This window comes from Passer montanus, unplaced genomic scaffold, assembly GCF_014805655.1.
Source record: "Passer montanus isolate IOZ18808 unplaced genomic scaffold, ASM1480565v1 scaffold27, whole genome shotgun sequence".
In the NCBI taxonomy this organism is placed as follows: domain Eukaryota; kingdom Metazoa; phylum Chordata; class Aves; order Passeriformes; family Passeridae; genus Passer; species Passer montanus.
Genome location: NW_024367372.1, coordinates 218638 through 240596, shown reverse-complemented (window position 1 = coordinate 240596; position 21959 = coordinate 218638). Strand labels below are relative to the sequence as shown.

Sequence of the window (21959 nt, the reverse complement as noted above, 5' to 3'; positions counted from 1 at the left end):
GGCCTGGAGCACTTCCAGGGATCCAGGGGCAGCCACAGGTTCTCTGTGCAACCTGTGTCAGGTCCTCACCACCCCCATCACCTCACCACCCTTCTCCCCAATATCCCATCTAACTCTGCTCTTTGTTAGTTTAAAGCCATCCCCCCTTGTTCCATCACTCCATGTCCTTGTGGAAGATCCCTTTCCAGCTCTCTTCCACTTAGCTACTGGAAGGCTGCTCTAAGATCTCCCCAAATCTTTTTCCTCTCCAGGTGATGTGCTGATTCCCTGAGGACACAAAAAATGTTCTTGTGCTCCTGCTGCCTTCCTGAACAGCAAGAGGCTGTGCTGGCACAGGTCACTGCCTGTCCTGCCTTTACTGTCTTGGGCCTCACTCCTGTTTGATTTCCCAGGCTGCTGGCTGCTGTTCTAGCAGGAAAATCACCAATGGAATTTTATTTTAGCAGTGGGGTTTTGTTTTAATTAGCCATTCGAAGCGTGCTTTGCTGCCAGTCAGATGAATGCAGATGACTGCTTCAGTGACATAGTAGATAATTAACTGGGCTGAAAGAAAGCCTGACTTTTTTGTTTTATTGGGAAAATAGTGTTTTAATTACCTAGTCTATCACAGAGGAAGGGAGAATTGTTACAGCTTATTGGAATAAGAACAAGCTCTAAGACTTTGCTGTTGTACATGGGCTCAGATAGCTCAGATATGTTTGTTTTGCTTGTAGCTGCTGCACTTAAATCCCCCCCAGGACAACTGAAATCTCAAAATGTTTTCTGTAGTTGAGTGCCAGTGCCATTTCTCCTGAGTTCCTTCATTCTTTGTCTATATCCTAATCCATGACTTCCTCTCCTTGCTCCATTAATTGATTCATCTGGTCTCCTTCCTTTGGCTAAATGCATTAATTTTTGCCCATGACCTTTTTATGGATCCCATTCCAATGCTGTGGAAAACACCAGAAACACCAGTGCCTGTATTTGAAATTATTCTGGGCCTGCTGAAGATTATAGATCCGTGTGTGTGTGGTGTTAGCTGTATGTAAATACAACCCAGTCTATATATAGAACTCAAGTCCTTCCAGTACTTAAAGGGCATCCAAAAACCTGGAAAGAGACTTTATACAAGGGCAGGGACTAACAGGACCAAGGGAAATGGCTTGAAACTACAGAGAGTAAGGTTAAATTGGAGATCAGGAAGAGATGCTTCCCTGTGAGAGTAGCGAGGCCCTGGCACAGTGAAACTGGGGTTGCACCATCCCTGGAAGTGTTCCAGGCCAGCCTGGATGGGGTTTGGAGCCCCCTGGGATGGCGGAAGGTTCCCTGCCATGGCAGGGGCTGGGAATGAGATGGTCTTGAAGGTCCCTTCCAACCCAAGCCCTTCTGTGATTCTGTATGTGTACAGAAATTCATCCCTTTGTTGCCTGGTAAGGAAAGTTCTGCTGGCTCGAGCAGCACCCTCTGAAGTGCCTCAGATCTATGGGCAGCAGGGGTTTCTGTACCTGTATTTCCATGGAAAATGGAAAAATGGAGATGATTTCAGCAGAGTTCAGCCATTTGTCACAGAGAGCAAATAATGACTTCAGTTTTCCTTTTTACTTTTTCTTTCTTTTTTTTTTTAGGAGAGGATGCTGCCCCTCATCTGAATCCACATCTCTCTGCAGCAGGGCTGTCAGTGCAGCTGCCTGGCAGGAGCACAGATAATGAAACACAGAGTCTGAGCAGTGCACGTGGAGATTCAGATTCTTCAGGGACAGACACATTTTAAAGCTTAGGGCTGTTTATGGCAGTCTCTGTCTGAAGATGTTGTCACTGGTACGTTTGTCTGTCTAGTGTGATAGTCTGGCTGTTCCATCAAAATAACAGTCTTTCAGTACTGTTTATTTTCTACTATTTTTTTCTTACAATTTTGTTATTATTTTAAATTATTCTGTCTGTGAATATATCAATTATTTTTGAGCAAATAAAATTCAGTTTTTTTCCAGAATTGTCATGAATGAAGTCAATAAAGACCTTTTAAATATTTATTATTATAGGAGAATGGGGAAGTGGTTGGTATTAAAATCCACTGCAGAAGTGTGTCTCACTTATGGAAAACCTCTTGGCTCAATATCACATCGGTACAGTCAAAATGTTGAGCCAAAGGGAAATGCATTTGGAGCCAAAGTCTGCAAGAGAAATTTCTCTTTCTGGGTATCATCAGAGGTTGTTCATCCTTAGAAGACCACTATGAACAAACCAGGAATTCAAAACTGTGTGTGAAAAAGACCTCTAGAATTTGTATTGTTATTATGAAGAATTAATTTTTTTAGACTTACAAGAATTTCTCAGCATTTCATGTTTGTTTCCTTAAAGATTTTTTCCCCATCTTGAAGCATACGAATGAGAGACTGTGTAAGTAAGGCTATTTCTTTACACTTTTAATGTAATTTTTTTTCCTTTCTCATGAGACAGAATTAATTCCTGCAGTCTCAGCCCTTCAGAATCCTGACAATCTCAGCTGGGAATGCCACAGTAATGGTTAACAGCAAGAGTGTATGGACACAGTGCCACTCTCCCAGAGACTGCTCCACCTTTGTGGGGCCTCTGTCAGGACAAGGTGGTTGATCCAGCAGGAAGGTGGGACCACCTGTCCCAAACAGCATCCCAGCAAAATGAAAAACAGGAATTCAGATATGTTCCAGTAGAAAAACTGGGAAAGAAGCTGATTCCTAAGCAAGGCAAGCAAAGCTTTTGCTCTGTTCACTTATGAGAGGCATTTAGTTGTTGCAGATACTCATAACTGTGAGCAGTTCCCATTACTCTTATTTTCTGAAGCCTGCACTGATTTCATCTCCTCTTAACAGAGAAATATTACAAGTTCCTTTTGGCTTCATGTTGATCTCACTGACCACAAGGTTCAGTTAATTTGCTGCAGCATCTGCAAGGGTAAATGGAAAAAGAGAGAGAGCTTCAGCCTCCGAGGTCAGTGATATCCCCAGGACTCAGCTTTCAAGGGTGTCCCTTAAGCACCTTGCAGAGTTGTGCCTGTCTGTTGTGACAGACACATAAAATGCAGATTTGGGTGGGGGTGAAAGAGTGTCAGGCTTTGTGCAAAATGCAACAGCACTTTAAAGAAAAAGGAATAGCACAAATGAGAATTAGAGAACCGTGGAATGATGTAGGTTGGAAGAACCTGAAAGAGATTCAAAACTGTGTGTGAAAAAGACCTCTAGAATTTGGGGTCTTTCACTATCCCAGGGTGCTCCAAGACCCATCCAGCCTGGCTTTGGACACTTCCAGGGATCCAGGGGAAGCCACAGCTTCTCGGGCACCCTGTGCCAGGGCCTCACCACCCTCACAATCCAGAATTTCTTCCTAAGATCCAGTCTATGGGATGGCATCTCTGGGAGCTGGCTTCCAGCACATGATGCCACAACCCCTGGCACCAGCAGGGAGCTGCTCCTCAAAGTCCTGGTGCTGTGATGAGGATCTACACAGTTCTGCTCATTGCTGCTCTGTGGAACTGCACTTTAAATCCCACTATTGACCCAATCAATGCTTTCTATAAACAACAGCTTCTCTGGGGAGAGTGGAGACATTCTTCTACTCTGCAGTAAAAGTTGCTACGACAAGTGATTGCACTAAAACAAGTGAGAGGTTAAGGAAATGCAGTGGGGAGGGCAAGAGCTTCTGAAACTTAAAGCTTTCCTGCAAGAGCAATCCTTCCTGGAGCTGTGTTCCAAGGGCTCTGTCAGGCTCCTGCAGGGCTCAGGGTGCTGATGTATAATTCAGGTCCCCTTTGTTGCAGTGTAAAGAGCAGTTGAGCTGCTCCTGTGCCCAGGGCTGCATGGCTGGGTCAGGACTGTGCTTTGCTAAACAAAGTGCACTAACTGAATTGAGAACATGCAGAGAGCTGACAGATGAGGGATGGGGATGGAAGGGGAGGCAGCAGATGGGTACACAGGCAAGGAGACTGTTTAGGAAGGGATGAGGCAGCCCAACCAGTGGGAGAGGCCATCAGCTCATAATCCCAGGAAAATTACTGCTTGGGGTTTTATTGTCTGCAATGCTGAGCATCTCACATTTTGTTCCAATTATCTTCTCTTGCAATTAATCAAAGGTGTTGTCATTGTCATTGACAGAATTGTGGAAAAATTTTGAGGAAAATATGTCAGGAAATGCCCAGTGAATACCACTTTCAGTCAGTTTTTAAAATTCCCCACAGGGCTGTGTTCTCTCCCAGCTTGTCTCTCCCAGCTTGTGACTGACTGATCTTTTTGGAAGCTTCTGGGTTCCTGGCATTGAGCTTCAAAGATGTGCTGCTGGTGGGGATTACACTATGGATGGCAGTGGGATCTGCTAATCCTTCATCCCCACTGCAACCTCTGCTGTTCCTATTCAAAGAGCATTTTGGAGAGGTGAAAAAAGTGCAAACTCTTGGCTTTTCCTTCCTCCAGGCTTCCCCAAAACATTGTGTCCTGCCACATAAACATAAGGGAACCTTTGTAAATCTGACACTCCATGCATGGATCATATTACAATTCTTTATATTCCTAGGAAAAGCCAGGGGGAGAAGGGAGGGCTGCTTTAGTTTTTATCTGAGTCTCCATTTTGACTTTGAAATGGAAAAAAAAAAAACCTAAATGTATCTTCTAGAAATTTATCTATTTCTTACTTTTGGACTCAGTCTTGTATTTCAGGTTCCTGTAAGTAGTTTTCCGGAGTTGGAAATGGTAAGCACATGTTCTGTGAGCACAGCCAAGCCTTGATAAGGAATTTTTCTGTCTGCATCTCCAAGTTCCATTTTGTTTCTACAGCTTTTATGATTGAAAATGCACATTTCTCATGGGCACTCACGGAACTGAAACAGCGTGATTTGCAAGCTTGCTAAATGGATTTCTTCCAAGCCAGTCATTGGGGTATGTCATCAAAGCTTAACAGCATCAAATAGAATTCCATCCAGGAAAAGTATTAAAAACCCACCTCTATACAGCTCTATTTTTCAGTTAAATCTCAGCAGCAGAGAGGTGAGGGGGTAGGAAGGGTGTTATTGGATTTCAGGGTTGTAGCGTGGAAACCAAACCCCTGGCTTTACTTTGTGGTTTGATTGAATTCCTGGTGAAGTTTGCTCGTGTCTTAAATTGGGAAAGCTCTGGAACGAGGCTGTTTGTTCATGGATTGGACTGGCAGTGCTAGGAAAGCACGAAACTGAAATGTCAGAAGCTTTTATATTTGCAGAGAATCTTTTTCTGACTTTGATGAGGAAAATCTGGCATTTTGGAAGTGAGGTGCTTGAGAATCCATGGCTTTTTTTCCCCTTTTCTCCCCTTCCTGAAGATAAAAGAGAGCAGCTCTGTAGTGAGTGGTAGGAATGAGATTCCTGGCACTGGGGGAGATCCCAGCTCCCAGTCCAGCCCTGGCTCTGGGGCAGGACTGCAGCTGGTGTCACCCTTCCCTGCTCAGCTTATCTGGGTTTTCAATATCAGAGGCAGAAAATTTCATGTGCACACTTCCATCTTATCTGAACTGTGGGAAACTGGATAAAAGTGAGGTTTTTGTTGCTCCTGTTCATGGCTCGGAGATGGAAGTTGTCAAAATTAGCTGCTAAAAACATGAGCTGGCCTTCCCAGGTGCTTTCTGAACTGCTGCAGGATAACATTTCTGTCCTGATGGAGGAAAGATGCGTGTGCCAACCCCCTCCCAGTGGATTAAGCACTCAGATGTGTAAAATGACACATGTGCAAAAATTCTGTTGGATTCCAGTCTGAAATGCAGCCACAGAAGAGCTGGAACCCTGCAACTGTTTAACAGCTCACTGTGAACACTTGGCACGAGCACTGGGGGCAGGATTGCATCCTATGGGATTGTTACAACATGGGAAATCCATCCTTCCCAGAGGTGTCCCAGTGGTGTTTTGTGTGTGGAACTGAAAGCTTCTGTACAAGCACTGAGATATTTGCCTGCCTGGCAGGATTGTTCCTATGGAGATCTCTTTTTTATTCCCCTTTTTCTGCTGCACTCCTGATTTAGATGCATATCGTTCATAAGTTACCTCAAAATATTCATTATTTTGATTGTGTGTTGATGCCTCCCCCAACCCTCCAAGACTTGGATGAGATTTTGGTTTTTTGCTCTTGTGAATGTGGCCGGATCCCTTATCCAAATCTCAATGTTGTGGCATCCTTGAGCCAGGTCGGGGAGCTGCAACAAAAGGTTTTTTCCAGAAATCCCAAATAAAATTATGGAAATCTCAGTGTGGTGGTGTGGCCAGCTGAGCAGAGGCCAGAATAAGGCCTGGGCTTTGTTCCTGCAATGGCAATAACACAAACCCACAGTCCTGCATCCATGTCTGCAGCTTTTGTTGTATTTTGGGTAGAAGGGGAAGCCTGGTTTTGTAGTTTGGTCTCATTCTCTGCCTTGAGAGGTGAGTGCAGAAAGGGGATTCTTATAGTTCAGGGGTTATTTTGTTCTTTATACATTACTTCATATTTAGATTAAAATAGAGAGGGAAAAGTCAAGAAGTGGAATCAGAAGCCTGTGACGTGCCTTGATCATGGGGGAGGTAATTCTCATATATTTCCAGTGCAAAAAAGGGCCATTTTGGAAAGAGGTGCTTTTTCACCCCCTCTGCAGGATTTACTTGGGGCAGAGAATTGTTGTCCTTCTGGTCAGACTTCATCCCAAAGGCCCCAGGCTGCCAGGCTGGCAGATCCTGCACTAAAGTTGTGGAGGACCTCAAAGGGGGATGTGAAACTCCTGAAATTTCTTGAACTAAAATCCAGTGGGGCTCTTGCCCCTGGAAAGGCTGTTGCAGATCTAGGGCAGCTCCCAAAAAAAAACAGCTGGGAAGAAGAGACACAAAAATCACTCACATGAAGAGCTCAGCAGGTGCTGAGCAAAGAACTTCACTAAAAACCCCAAAAAACCTGAAACCAGCTGGGAAGCAGCAATCCTGCTACTCTGCTGATGAGCTGGAAGCCCAACCAGCTTCCAGGAGGGAGGTGTGGGAGGAAGGCAGTGAACTCCCAGCAGTGCCAGTCTTCATCCTGCCTGCCCTGGGCAGCTTGGACTCTTCAGGCACTCTCAGCTCTGTTCTCTCCTGGCAGGGGTGCCCAGCCCTGCAAATTAGGGTTGCTAACACTTCCTATTGCCTTGACCTGGCTGCAGGCAGGGATGCTGTGGGGTCTTCTAAAGGTCTCAGCACTCCAATTTTTTACTGTCAGATGAAAAAGTCTCCCCTGGTGGGTGCCTGTTCCTTAAAGCAGGTGCAGTTGTGCTTCTGTTATCACCCAGAGAGCTGAGTGTTTGATCACCATGGAAAAATCTTGCCACTGAAATGAGGACTTAGAGCTTATTTTTAATGGGTTCTGGGAGCTGCTTCTTGTAGTGATGGGGGATTTGGCTGGATGAGTGGCATCCTGTCATTTTTCTTCCCTCCCTTCCTTTTATCCTTTGACAGTCTGGGAAATCTCTGCTCCAGTGCAAAGTGCCCTTGGCCAAGGGCATTCAGCATCCTGCATGTCACACAAACACCAGAATCACATCCTCCCTCTCTCCTTCCCTGCTGTGCTCCCTTCATCAGCACCTCTGGCACACTGTGACACCCAGGAACTGTTTCAGGAGCACTCAGGGCTGCTCATGCCTGTGTTTAAAGCAGCTTTCCAGCAGCACCGTGCCAGGTGCTGGACACTCAGGGATTCCTCTGGACCTTAAGCTCTGCAGCTCAAGGCTGAGGGGGATTTTCTGTGCTGGGATGCTGAGATGTTGCCTCTTTGTACAGCTGATTTTGAGTCACAGAATTCAAAGGGACCGTAAAGACCATCCAGTTCCAATCTAGGGACAACTTCCACTAGCCCAGGTTGCTGCAAGCCCCATCCAGCCTGGCCTTTGGCTTTGTTTTTTTTCCCCAGAACAATTAACTAAACTCATCTTTGCCATAAGTGTTTTCTTTTTAAAAGCAGTTGCATTCTTGCCTCCTCTAAGTGTGGTAAGGATGTTTTCCAGGCTGTGAAATGCCAGTGTAGATTCTTTATACAGACAATAGTGGCTGACTTCTGCAAGTCCTGCTAAATCCAGGAGGCTCCAAAGGGTTGAGATGGGGAGCATACCACAAAGAGGCATTCTTATAGAAAATAAAAAGAGCAGGAGTGTGAGTCAGAGGGGGACAGATTCTGCTTTCATGCTTGTAGCAACAGTTCTGCATCTTCTCCTTGTACTGTTTGACAGGTAAAGCTCTTTGAGGGAGTAAATCCTTGTTTTTCTCTGCACTGGGCCAGTAAATAACAGCAAAGAACTGTTCATCCCTGCCTACCCTGAACTACTTGTGTTCTTATCTTAATTGCTTCGTTCTCACAACCCACACTCAATCTTCTCAGAAAATCAGAGCCTTGAACTTCATTCCAGGATCTTGAGGAAATCTCACCTCTCCCTGCCATTTCCCAGCCCCTCTCATCTAGGAGAACAAACCCCCTCTCTCCCCGCTTGATGTACTCCGAATTTCCTGGGGGATTATCTAAACAGAGCCCACGTGATCCTTCTCTCTCAAGCCCTCTACAAATGGGAAGGCATAAATCACAGGGCCCTACAAATAAACACAACTGGCAAGATGTTATTTTCCCCTGTCTGAAGTACCACCAGCTCTTTCATCTGCCGCCTCCTGGAAACGTGTCTGCTCAGAGAAAGTACAACCCTTCCCATGTACACACAGTGTTTTTCTGCCACTTCTCCTCACAAGCTGTAATGGGAACCCTGCACCAGAAACACTCAAAGAAATGCAGCCAAGTGAATACCTCTTACTGTTTTCACTTCTCTTCAGCTTGGCTCTGAAAGCTGAAAGCATTCCTGTTTGTGAGGAAAGGAATGGTTGGCTAAGAAAGGGAAAATCCTGACCGTGAAATCCCGCTGCAGCTTAATTTGCAGACTTGTGACTTTTGGTGTTATAGTTGGGGGGTGTTGGGCATCATTAATTCTGAAAATATTCTTTGTAAGATGAAGAAAGGGTAAGTTCTTGCCGTAACGAATACAACTCGGAGCTGAACACTTAAAAATGCTACAAAAACTGGAGATGTTTTTACAGTTAAGCCTCGTCTGGAGTTCATTTAAAATAATCATGTTTACATGGAGGTGAATTAGTGAGCTGAGCTCTGCCAGTGCCTCACCAGAGTCAGAAGTACCCAGCCAAGAATTATAACCCTGGTAATTCAGTCCCTGCCTGCTGCACCCCCAGCCATGTGCAAGAACCCAGAGGCAGAAAGGCCAGTCTGGAGGGGTGCTGGCACCCAAATTCACTTCAATCAGTGATAAATGTTGTAGAAATATCCCTTGGGGAATAAGTGCTGGATCCATGCTGTGCCTTTCAGTGCAGAACCACTGTTTTCCTGTGTGTAACAGGTAAGGCCAGACAGAGGTCCTGCTGCTGTGACTCTGCTGAGAGTGGGATTCTGTTTGGTGGGCAGTGAAGGTGTCCACACCTCTGCTATCCCCCTGCACATGGTTTTTGGAACATGCTCTCTAGGATGTGAGCCACCTCTGCTCTTGGAGACTCCTCCTTTGGGGTAAGGTGGGTTTTTCTGTTCATTCCCCACATCCCTGGATGCTTGGGATCAGGGCTGGTGGAGATGAGCCCACCCCAATGGTCATTTTCCACTAGGACCATTGTTCTGAGAGCCTCTACTCATCTTAACCTCATCTCCCAGCCTTTCTTTGAGGAGTGCTGGCTGCTAAATCTGTATTTGAAAATAGCAGTGGCCTGTTCAAATCTGTATTTGAAAATGCAAGAATTACTGCTCCACTCTTGTCCTTCGTTCAGCTACTCCTTGCTTGAGAGCAAAATACACTTATGAAATGAGTTTTGCATCTGATACACATAAATAAGACCAAGGAATGGCTCTGGCATGTCTGGGCTGTGTGATCCTTGCAGGAGCCTGAGAAAGCATTTCCCTCCCTAAACTTGTGAGTGGCAGGATGCCTTCCCAGAGAAGGTCTGTGAGCAATCGCAGAGAGCAAAAGCTTTTTGGTTTTGCTTTGATGATCAAAAATGCAGTTGCCTTGAGTGTCAGCTGATATGAGAAAGAGCTTTATTTCAGGCAGCCTCTGCTGTTTTCAGTTAATTGAAGCTCGTGGTTGCAGCAGTGCCTCTCCTGACCCTTGTCTGGTCTCCTATCTCTGTCTGCCGCTAGTGAGCTGTCACCGGAGATGCTCTTCCTGCCTGGGCTCTCAGCCTGCTCCTGGAGATGCTCTTCCTGCTCAGCCTGGTCCTGGCAGACTGGACCTGTCCTTGCCAGGCTGTGTGTCAGCAGGGACAAGTGGCCTGGCAGCTGCTCCATGCTGGAAGCTCGGTTGCTGTCGTTTCCCTTGTTACTGCACCCTGTGCTGGCCAGGAAATGTCAGCCATGGGCTGCCAGCTCGGGCTTGGCTCAGCCCCCCTCATCCCTCTGAAGGGAAAGGGAGACATAGGGAATCATGGAATGGGTTGGGTTGGAAGGAACCTTAAAGGTCATCTCATTCCAACCCCCTGCCGTGGGCAGGGACATCTTCCACCAGAGCAGGTTGCTCCAAGGGAAAGAAAGTTGACCAGGAGCAGGTCACAAAGGTACACAAGGTTACAAATGGCACTGGAAGGTGCCAAGCAGGCAGGGACAGGCAGGGGGTGTGTGTTGGTGGCAGATGGGCTCTGTGCTGGGTGCTCACTCCTTTGGGTCTGGATCTGTATGACCATGAGATCTCTTCCTCCAAGTAGAAATAGCCTGGAGGAATCTCGAGGAGATGAAAAGGAAATAATTTTATTGCAGCAGCCTGCAAGTTCCTTTTTTGTGGGTATTACTTCTGCTTAATATTGGGGATCAAATTCTTCCCTGATATAAATCTGCCTGTGGCTCCTTTGGCTTTTATGGCACCAAAGCCATTTTGTGCACCTTGTTATTCACTGGGTCTGTGCCTGGATGGTTCCCAAGCCTGCAGATGACTGGAATCCCAGCCGTGGGTCCAAGGTGCTCTGCTGGGTGTTTGCAATCCAGAGCATCTGCCCAGGGAAGCTGTGGCTGCCCCTGGATCCCTGGAAGTGTCCAAGGCCAGGCTGGCCAGGCTTGGAGCAGCCTGGGACAGTGGACGGTCTCCCTGCCATGGCCGAGGGGTGGAAATGGATGAGCTTTAAGGTCTCTTCCAACCCAACCATGCTAGGATTCTATTATTCCATTAAGCACTTATTAATTAGGCTGTCTTGTATGGCACAGTAGATTGGGTGTGTTGACAGCAGCCTGTGGTCCAAAAGCTACAGATGCCACTGCTCTGAACATTCCTCACTAACCCATTAGCTTTTAATTTGTGTAAATACAGATTCTCCTTACTTATTTTTTCTTTTTATTTTTATTTTTTGTCACTTTTGGGGCTGGGAGAGCTCTTTGCCAGCTGCTCTGCCCACAGATCTTTTTCTCCAGATAACAAATCTTGGGACCAGCAGCTGAACCACGACACGCTGCCATTTTAACGAGCTGTAAATTTAGAGCATCTTGGCATATTTGGGAAAAGCATAAATCATAGGTTACTCCTGAATTATTTTTTTTAATTTCCAAAGTGAACAAGTAGCCAAGCATTAGGTTTCTTTCAGCAGTGACAGGCTAATTGTTTCAAAATGGGGCTGTGAAATACGTTGAGTGCTGCAATGCGGGATCAGCTGGAACATCTGTTCCTGAAAAACGCCATGTAGGAACATGGCTTCTAAACAGAGATAAGCCAGCTCAAACAGGATATGAGGGAACCTTGCAAAGCTGAGAAAATTGCTGTCATGACAGCTGTAAAACCAAAAACCTCTTGGAAATGCAGCCTGGGAATGCTGCTCCTAAACAGAAGCAGAGAAGAACCAATCTGGGTTTCCAGGGCTGGTCCTCTTGCAAAACCTTTAAAAAGTTCCTTGCCCATTCCTCTCTGTGAGAGCATTTTGGAAGCTCTGAGATGGCTTGGAAAGGCAGTGCTCACGTGAAGAAATTAGCTGGGAATTCATGTGGTTTTCAAGAAGTGCAAGACAGTTGTCAGAGGTTGGATTTTCCCTGTGCTGTGGCCATCACCAAAAACATGGCTCGAACTTGGATGGATGCAGGACAGTTGTAGTGCTGCTTCTGTTATTTTTACAGCTATTTCTGCATCCTGCCAGGTGTCTTTGTTAAGAAAAAGACCATCCTGGATTATGGTTTTTTCCAAAAGGTTTTTGATGTAATGGGAATTGAACTCTGATAATTAATTTTCACATGGCAAATGAAACATCTGGATATTAGGATAAAGGATTTTGGATATTAGGAAAAGGTATGGACTTGAATACGAGGAAAAAGTGTCTCATTCAGAGGGTGATTGGGCACTGAACAGGCTCCCCAAGACAGTGGTCACAGCACCAAGCCTGACAGAGCTCAAGGAACATTTGGACAATGCTCTCAGGCACAGAGTGGGATTGTTGGGGTTGTTCTGTGCAGGGCCAGGAGCTGGACTCATTGATCCTTGTGGGTCTCTTCCAATTCAGAATATTCCGTGTTCTATGATCTGAAGAAAACAGTGCTTGGATATTGGATCGTTTAGGGTTAGGTAAAAGTAATACATAAATTTCTGATACAACCCAAGCACCTGATCAAATACTGATTTTCCATGTCCCTGGGAGTATTTGAATTGTTTGGGTGGCTGCTGCTGCTGCTGCTAAAACTGACACCAAATGGAAAACTTATCCACGCCAAATGGAAAACTTGAGTGTGCAAACATTTTTAGTAATGTGAAAGAAGCTCTGAAAGCAGCAGGCCTGGGGACAAGCTTAGAAACATGGAAGTATTTTGGGTTACTGTGCCCAAGCTTCAATTTCACAAGATATTTCAAACACATCCCTACATTTAAATATAAGAATACTTGTACCAGCTTCAATGAGCCCCTTCTCTTGGGTAAATTTAGGCATAGGCTCAGATGTCTCAGTGGATGAGAAAGGAGAAGGAGTCAGCATGTTTCCTCCTCAGAGCCCAAATAGTGACAACTCCGAGTAAATCTTGGTTGAGTACATAAAGCAGATGAGTGCAAAACCCACTGTGATAAATGCTGTAGCAGTCCTTAAATCTTGCTGATCTTTAATCTGATAACTTTTCCTCCCTCAGACAAACTAGTGGGTGTAGGATTTCAGCCCTCAGACTGTGCTGGTGTGTGTGGATTTACATGTTGTTGTGCCTCAGGGCAGCCAGAGCATGCAGAAATTAGGAATCTGGGTTTTTCAGTAAAATATAGACAATTTTTAATCTGTCTTTTGTTAAGTTTATTCTTTAACAGAGAGCTTTCTCACTCATCCAGGAAATGCTGCTTTAGAGGTGCTGGTGCTGCAAAGCCAGCTTACACACAGGTTCCTGATGCTTGCAGTGAAGATTAAATGAAATAATTTCTCTTGCTGCTCCCTGTCCTCTGTTCCTGTCCCTGCTGAGGGATTTGTTCCAGGTGCTGGTGGGTGAGGAGGGAGGTGTGCTCTGTGCCCTGTGCACCCCTCACAGGTGATGTCCAAAGGATGAATGTGCCAAACCCCACCAGCTGAGCTGAGATGGGGCTGCAGAAGGATCTCCTGCTCCTGTCTGCCTGCCAGCATCATCTAACCCTTCCCTGCATCCTTCAGGCATCACCACAGGCAGCAGGAAATGACTGAAAATCCCTGGGGGAGCAAACCATCCATCTACAGCTCCCTGAAAGGAGGCTGGAGTGATGTGGGGTTGGTCTCCTCTCCCAGGTAATGAGTGAAGGACCGGAGGAAACAACCTCAAGTTGCACCTGGGGAAGTTTAGATTGGATATTAGGGGAAATTTCTTCATGGAGTGGCTTGTCAAGCACTGCAACAGCCTGCCCAGGAATGTGGGGGAATCACCATCCCTGGAGGGATGGAAAAGGCCCCTAGATGTGGCACTTGGGGACATGGCTTAGTGGTGGGTTTGGCTCTTGCAAGGCCATGGTGAGGTGCCCAGCTCAGCCCTTGCACTGCTGCCTTCCACTGGCCCTGCCCTCCTGTGCTGCTGCTCCCTGGGTGATCCAGGCAGCCTTGGGGTGCTCAGACCTCACCTGCCTCAGCTTTGTGCTCCTGCATCCATCCCCCAGCTGGGCTGGGCTGGGCTGGGCTGGGCTGGGCTGAGCTGAGCTGCTCTGTCCTCTGCAGTTCACTGATGCAGCACCACCTCCTTTCAATCCCAAATTTTCCCATTTCTGAGGGTGATGAGCGTTCAAACAGCAGCATTATGAGCAGTTTCAAAGCCTGCTCTTCAGCACTGAAGTCACCAGTGTTACACTTGCTCTTACTGATGAGGACTGGCTGCAATGCCAAAATGTCTGTATGAACTAAAATAGTTCATAGAAGGCCTTCAACAGAAGGCCTGTTCCTGGTGCCTTCTGTTTGTAAAGAGAATTTCATAAAGCCATGGTTCCTGCAGCCAAAAAGCAGTGACAGTGATGCAGCAGCTTTGTGGAAGAGCTGATTTGAACCTTTTATTTGGTTACAGGTTAATAAAGGCAAAACTTCAGTCATTGACTTCAAACCAGTCGGAGCTCAGGAACTGAATTTAAATCCCAGCTTGGAAGACATCTCTCCATCAGGGGTGAGAGCTACTGCCACAAATCACTCTGTCCCTGCTTTTGTGTGTGGATATTTTGGTGCTCCCTGTGCTCTCTGCCATTCAAGGACCTTCCAACTACCAGAGCAGTGTGGTTGCTGTAATTTCTGTGTGGGGTTACTCCTCATCCAGCGAGGAGATGAGATCAGCCTTGATTCCAGCCTCATTTCCCAGGTGCTGGTCGTGACTCATGGCTCTCACTGACAGCCCCCCTGACCCACTCACTGAGCTGAGCTCCTTTGGCTGCTCTGGCTACTCCACTGATCCCCAAATTAATCTTTCCACTTTCTTTCAGCCACTTTGCAGCTCCTCAGCAGCTTTGCCTGGAGCAGAGGAGTATTTTTCATCTCTGCTGAGTTTACACGAGGTGAATTCTCAGAGCTGCCAGCGCCGGCGAACTTCCCAGGCAGCAGCAGAGACATTCCTGCCTCTGAGTGAAAACCCAAGGCTGGATTGGATTTCTCTTGTTTCACTAATTGGCTCAGCACTGTGGTTGGTATTTATGGCTTTTGTGCTGCTCCTGGATTTCTCGCTCTGTCTGGTTTGTTGTGCTGCTCCTACGAAACACGGGAATATCATGCTCTCTTTGGGATATGCCAACAACTCGAGGAGTGGGTGAGTGTAGCCAAACAGATTTTCCACCTTCAGGAGCAGGGAAGCTGCTGAACTTTTGCCTGCCTTTTGTTTAGCATGGGAGCTGCTGTGTAGATCGTGTCTGCTGTGTGTATTTCTGCAAAGGGAGCCAGCAAGGAAAGACTTCTGCCTCCATCATCTGCAGAGCCAGGCATTTTTCACAAGGGGGAATGGCCTTAAGATGGAACAGGGCAGATTTAGATTAGATTTAAGGAAGAAATCCTTAGGTAGAGGGTAGTGAGGCCCTGGGACAGGTTGCCCAGAGAAGCTGTGGCTGCCCCATCCCTGGAAGTGTCCAAGGCCAGGCTGGATGGACTTGGAGCAATCTGGGATAATGAAAGGTGTCCCTGCCCATAGCAGGGGGTGGAACTGAATGTTCTTGAAAGTCCCTTCCAATCCAAACCATTCTGTGATTCCATGAATCTCCTTCTGAGATTGTTTTCAGACCCAGACTAGGCAGGAGCACAGCCGAGTACTAGGAGTCTCACCCTACTGTAGAATTATTTCCTTTCATAACTATTATCTTCCCTGTTTTGGAGGTCCTCTGCTCCTCCAGAAGAAGTGCTTTTAAGTGGTAATGAGGTTATAAAAACAGAAAATCAAAATGCTGGGAGAAATTTTGCAGACCCTTCAATGACACTTCTGTGAGCAGCAATGAAAAAATGCACCTGGGCTGCTCTCCTGGAGCTTTTTTTGACTCCTAGCAAAGTCTGTCTTCAACCAGCCTGGTCTCAATGGCAGTGCTGCACCATCATGGAAGTCTCTGAGCCCCTCCAGATTCCATGTAAAATGGAAACAAAATCTTTATTTTCTTTTTTTTTTTTTAATCACAATTCTTCAGTTTACTCTTGGCCAACGCAGCTGGAAAGAGAGAGGGGAAGTGTTGGGGGTGTGACTGGAGGTGATGCCACCACTGATGGTGTTCCTGCATCTGTTGCTAAATTGAACCTTTTGAAACCATCCTTGAGTGGAAGCCAGCCTGCAGCAGGTCCTTTGCAGGAGGGATGGTGGGGATTTTGGGGTGGGTGAAGGCAAGAGTGATGGACCTGAGCTGCCTGTTTGGCCACTTCCCCCAGGATCAGCTTCCCTGAGTTCATCAGGAGAGTGCCAGAACCCTCTGGATTCCTTCTCATGGTTTAAAGTAAGGCCTTTTCCCCAAGGAGCTGCTGTAAAAAGTAAAAAAAAAAACCTCAGCAGCCTCTTTATAACTTTTCATGCAGTCACATTCTAATTAAGAAACAAAACTCATCATAAATTGCTTTCCAAGGGACTTACTCCAAGTGGGGATTGAGGGCATTTGCCATGCACCAGCAGAAACATTTAAAAGTGTGTTTTTAGAGTGCAGCAATTTCAGCACAAGGGAACAGGCTATTCCAGCTCAGGGGATTTGACTATTCCCCATTTGGGGGCCCTGAGCAGTGCTTTGCTGAGGACAAAAATGTCTTAAGCAAGTACAAAAATCCCCTTTAGCTCAAGGATTTAGTGGATGGCCATGCTGGAAAACTGAAGCATCAGCAGGGAGAGTTGTTCTCTTGATGCTCTGGTCAGATGTTGGCACTTCTGAGACCCAGCCGTCCCAAGGGATTCTGGATTAGTTTAGAGCCATTACCCCTTGTCCCATCACTGTATGCCCTTCTGTCCTTTTGTTTTTGTTTTTTGTTCTTTTTTCTCTTTAAAGCAGAAATGCTTCCCTCAAACCCCTCCTTGCCCAGCTCTGAGAGCAGCCACTCCTCACCCCAGGGCAAGGGCAAGGAAGGGAAACAGCCCCTGAGAAAAAGAAAATTATCAAACCACCTGTTTCTAACCCATGCAGGGAGCAGGGTTTTGAAGCACTTTGGAGCTTTTCTCTGTGGCCTCAAGCCTGCCCAGAAAATGATTTCTAGCTCTACAGGCTGTTTTCAGTCAATTGCATCAAAATTTACCATCCAGTATTCCATCCTGGCAGAGAAAGAGCTTCATCCCATCTTCCTGGGCTGGTGGGGGAGTGAGGAGGGGGCAGCCAGAGGAGACAGGCACTCTCTGTGAGCCAGGAACTCTTGTGGGAGAGAAGAGAGGGAGGGCTTTGAGGCTTAAGAAAAATCTGGAAATTGTTTTTCTTCCATCCCTGGCTCCCTCTCTGGTGGTGCTGCTTTGTGGGCAGCACCATCAAACTCATCACCTCCTGCCCCAGCCATGCAGAGGCTTTCCAGGAGCCTCTGCCAATTGCAAAGGGCTGCAGGAAAGCAAACTGGCAGCAGGAAGGGGCAAGAGCTCAGCCAGGCACAGAGCAAGTGGGGAAAGAGGAAAAAAACAAAGAGAAAAGCAAACTGTGCCTCAAAACCTCAAGCTGCAGATCAGTTTTTTTTTTTTTACTTTAATTTTCTGAGATGACTTCTGCATCCTCCTCCCTTTTCTCAGCAGAGTCCAGCTGATTTTTTCCCTCCTGGGGAAGGATTGGACTGCCCCTGTCAGCAGCTGCAGACAGACTGATTGCAGTGTGTCACACATGCATATGTATAGGTGTATTTATGTGCACATCTATATATAGGTGCTGCCCTGACACTCTGAGACTATCCAAGGGCACAGTCCCACATCACCAACCCCCCAAACTTCTCCCTCCCTTACCCCAAACTGGCAAGTGTCTCAAAGTCGGGGTGAAGGTCTTCAATTTCTGCACTGCCTTGGAAAATTTCCCTGCTGCTGGAATCAGCATCTCCATTGATTATTATCTCCACTTGTACTCCAGCACTGCAGTCCTGGCATTCACAAGCTCTGCTCACCCTGACCCAGATCCTGGTACAAGAATTTTACAGTGAAAAATGTGACAGCCCATGGATGGACAGGCAGGATTTGGGAAGAGCCCTGACCTGCAGCAGTGGAGTTTCAACATTCCCTTTTGAACAGCAGGAAAATTGAAGCCCATCTCTGTCCTGGGAATGGGAAAGCTCTGCCATGGATGTGGATGGGTGATTTGAGATAAGAAAATGCTGATAAGAGTGCTGCATCCAACTCTGGGATCCCCAACATCAGAATGACATGGACCTGATAGAGCAAAGATGTGGCCAGAGGGCTGGGGAGCCTCTGCTTTGGAGACAGGCTGAGGGTTGGGGTTGTTCAGCCTGGAGAAGGCTCTGGGGAGACCTCAGAGCCACTTGCAGTGCTTAAAGGAGCTCCAGGAGAGCTGGAGAGGGACTTTGGACAAGGGCATGGAGTGCCTGGACAAGTAGAAATTACTTTAAATTCAAAGAGTGCAGGTTTAGATTGGATATTAGAAAGAAATTCTTGACTGTGAGGGTGGGGAGGCCCTGGCACAGGGTGCCCACAGAAGCTGTGGCAGCCCCTGGATCCCTGGCAGTGCTCCAGGCCAGGCTGGATAGGGCTTGGAACAACCAGATCTAGGGGAAGGTGTCCCTGCCCATGGCAAGGGGCTGAAACTAGATGGGCTTTAGGGTCCCTTCCAACCCAAACCATTCTGTGATTCTCTGATTCTCTTGCTAAGTTTGTTTTCAAACCAGAACCAGGAAGGATCAGAGCCAAGTTACCAGAGGTCTCATCCCACCAGAGAATTAATTTTCTTTTATAACTCTTACCTTGCCTTTTTCTCTTAGATGCTCAGCCAGTCCATAAGACTGATGCCACATTTTTCTTCAGGTCACCAAAATTTTATCTGGGGCTCAGAGGGACCATTAACACCAGTGTGTGGGGACACCTGTGCCTTTGATTTATCCCAGTGTGGAGGGAAAGGCCTCATGTGCTACCAGGTTCCAGGGTCCCCCCATCAGATCTATTATTAAAGATACTCCTGCCACTGAGCTCATTAAAAAATACTTTCCTCAGCTCCTTCTGGCCTGGCCCTGCCTCTTTCAAAATTGAACCTTTTAATTTGAATGAATCTTTAATTTGATTTTTGTGCTCTCTCCGTAAAGAGCTATTCCCCAGGATCCTTAGGATGAGTAATTTGATAAGGTTTAAAGAGGAAGTGAAGCCATGGAATTGATCTAATTTTGTTGATGTTGCTGCAGGATTTTATTGCCTGCTTGTAGTGGGGTTGGGTAATCATAAAAGAGAGAGGGAATGGGAAGTTCTGGGATTTCTGGGTCTGAGCTGCTCACCTCCAAAGGATTTAGCACAGGGAGCAGTGAAGGGAAGGGCTCACTCCTGGGTTGGTTTCCTGTTTTTTTCAGGGGTTTGCTTCATTTTCAGCTGTGCATTTTTTTGTGCTCAAGCTCTCCATGCAACAGGACACCAGGAGGAAGGGGGAGCAGGGAGAGGATATTTAGCAACAAAAAGTAATCCATGGGGACTTTCTGGAGGGGGGTTAATGGCTACTTTTAGGTCCTGACTCTATTTCTGGGAAGTGAATGGGCAAAGGGCTTGAACCTTTTGCCTCTGGAGGAGCAAACGGAGCTGGGAAGCAGAGCCAGGCTGGAGTGTGGCTCTGGGTTTGTGGGCTCTTGGTTTTGACCCCAGGTTTGATCTGCAGCTGCTGAGCACTGGATAAATGCACACAGCTGCAAACCTGATCTGGGGAGAGCACCTCTGATCCAGGGAAACCATCACATGTGCCATGGTGTGGGGTGATAGGGACGAAATCCCCTTCCTGCTCAGCCCACAGGGCCTTCCTGCAGAGCCTTTCTTGTCTGACAGCAGAGATGGAGGAGGTGGTTGTGGCTGATAAACGGGAAATCCTGCGGGTTCCCTTCCTTCCCCTCCTGGATGTCTCCCCAACCACAACACCGTGTTTGTCAAACCAGCACACAGAAAAGCACCTTCCCTGCTTCCCAACCCCTCTGGGCAAGCCCTGCCCTGCAGATGGAGGCTCTGAGTGCTCTCCTCATTTACACCCCTGGAGCTGAGGGCTGGGCCCTCACCGTGCTCACCCCAAACACTGTCACACCAAAATGACAGAAATCAGCTCAGCTTCAGCCATCCCCAGATGAGCTGGTGCTCTGCAGCACCCCTGGCCTCTCCAGTCCCCCAAAATGCTGAAATCTTTCCTTAAAATCCCCCCCCCAGGCTGCTTTTCCCCATGGGCCCTGCTCAGTGTGTGTGTCCCTGTCAGCAGCTCCTGGGCTAGCCTTTGAAGCCCCAGCACCATGGCTCCATCCCTCTGAGGCCAGACCCTGCTCCCTGCCTGCTGCCTCCCTGCCGGCTGCTGCAGTGGGGTTTGGGGGAGCAAATGCTGCTCTGGGAGCAGCCCAGCCCAGCTGCTGCAGGTGCCTGTGTCCCCCAGCAGTGGCACAGCTGGCATCAGGCATGGCTGCAGCTTGGTGGGACACCCCGGGGTGTCACACACACTCTGGGGGGCTCTGGCTTGTGGCAGAGCTGGTGTCACCTGCTCCATGGCACCTCTTGCTGCTGCTGCAGGGTCTGAGCTCGTGTCTCCCACAGGGGCTCCTGTGGGTGATTTGGGCCTCACTTTTCTCCCTGTTCAGGTGCTAAACCACCCTGAAAATTCTCTTTAACTGGCACCACAGCGTGCTGAGGCAGGAAAAACACCATAAAACACCTCAAGCTGGTGAGCTGGGCAAGGGGATGGGCTTGCAGTGACCATACCCCACAGGGATGCACCCAGCACCAGCCCCTGGCTCCAGAGAAGCTCCCAGGCACTCCCTGCATCCTCCTGCCCCTCAAGGAGAGCTGTGACCAGGCTGAAGGGTCTTGCCTTCACTTTCCACAGACCAACTTCAGCTGCCCAGGCTCCCCTGCTTGCCAGGACCAGCAGCACTGGCACCCCACTTGGAAGGACACAGCAGGACTGCTCCCAAGGGACATGGATCGTGCCACTTTTGGAGCCTTAAGCCAGCCCTAAACCCCAGGCCTGGATTATTCCTGCAGGAATCTTGTGTAAACCCTCCTCTGCTGAAGAGCTCATTTCCCATCCAGGCTGAAGTGGACAGAAGAGTGGAAAAAAAATTCAGCTTTTGTGCTGCTGGATCCAAGTCTCCGTCTGTGTTTAAGAGCTTGGCTACTAAAACCAGGGATGGGGAAGCCTGGTTAACCCATGCCTGGCAGCCAAAATCTGCATGTGGCTGTGCCTGTCCTGGCTCTGGGGGTGGGAAGACAGAGGTGCTCCAGACTTCTTTATTTTTAGGTGCCATCAGTACAGATAAAATCAGACTTTGCTGCTGATTTAGATGAAATTTGACCAGCAACACCGTTCCCAGCCTAATTTTATACCTTTTTGACTCTCCCCTGTATTCCTGCCCTTAAAATGTTTTATGGATTATGTAGCTCCTGCCAAAGGATTTGAGTTTGAAACCTTACTGTATTTTGGCCTGTAAAGATGTTGAATGAACAGTTTAAAACTCTGAGTCATTAAAACTGTCTGGGAGAACCTAATGAATGTTATTTACTGTGCTTCCCAGCTCAGCACAAATCCAGCTCTTTCTTCTCTTGCTTTCTATACTTTACTTTTAAAAACAGCAGCCAAAGTTGTCTGGAAACCATTCCTTGCTAGAGACAAACTGGATCAGTAAGTGGAAATGTCAGTTTTTAGAGAATCTTCACCACTGCTTTGAAGTAACTTAATTTTTTTGTTTGATTGTTCTAATTCAAAAGCTTTATCTTCTAGGATATCTCAAAAAAAAAAAAAAAAAAAAAAAGGAAATTTAGGGGCGGCAGCTACCTTTCAAGAGGAGAAAAAAAGAAAAAAAAAAAGCTGCCAAATCCTGATCTTTTGATGACAGTCTCTTCAGAAGGCTGCCTAGGTGGGCTGGGCAGCACTGCTGAGCTGAGCTCAGTTACTCTCCCTTCCTGTGATCCTGGAGAGGTCAG

At 47.2% G+C, this 21959-nt stretch overlaps 1 protein-coding gene across 7 annotated transcripts in view; it reads left to right on the top strand.

The window, feature by feature from the left end:
* The window catches only part of KIAA0586 (KIAA0586 ortholog), an 88560-nt gene extending 67030 nt beyond the window's left edge, over positions 1-21530 (top strand). For 6 of the 7 annotated variants that reach the window (XM_039712816.1, XM_039712818.1, XM_039712817.1 and 3 more), the window contains one exon: positions 1605-1969. In XM_039712816.1, coding sequence (XP_039568750.1) covers positions 1605-1750 — 146 coding nt within the window. In that variant the 3' untranslated portion in view covers positions 1751-1969. Of the gene's footprint in view, positions 1-1604; positions 1970-14459; positions 14745-14865; positions 15186-20862 lie in introns of those variants that run through there. The other variant, XR_005627851.1, reaches the window with a different exon arrangement.
* Positions 21531-21959: the final 429 nt, after the last annotated feature.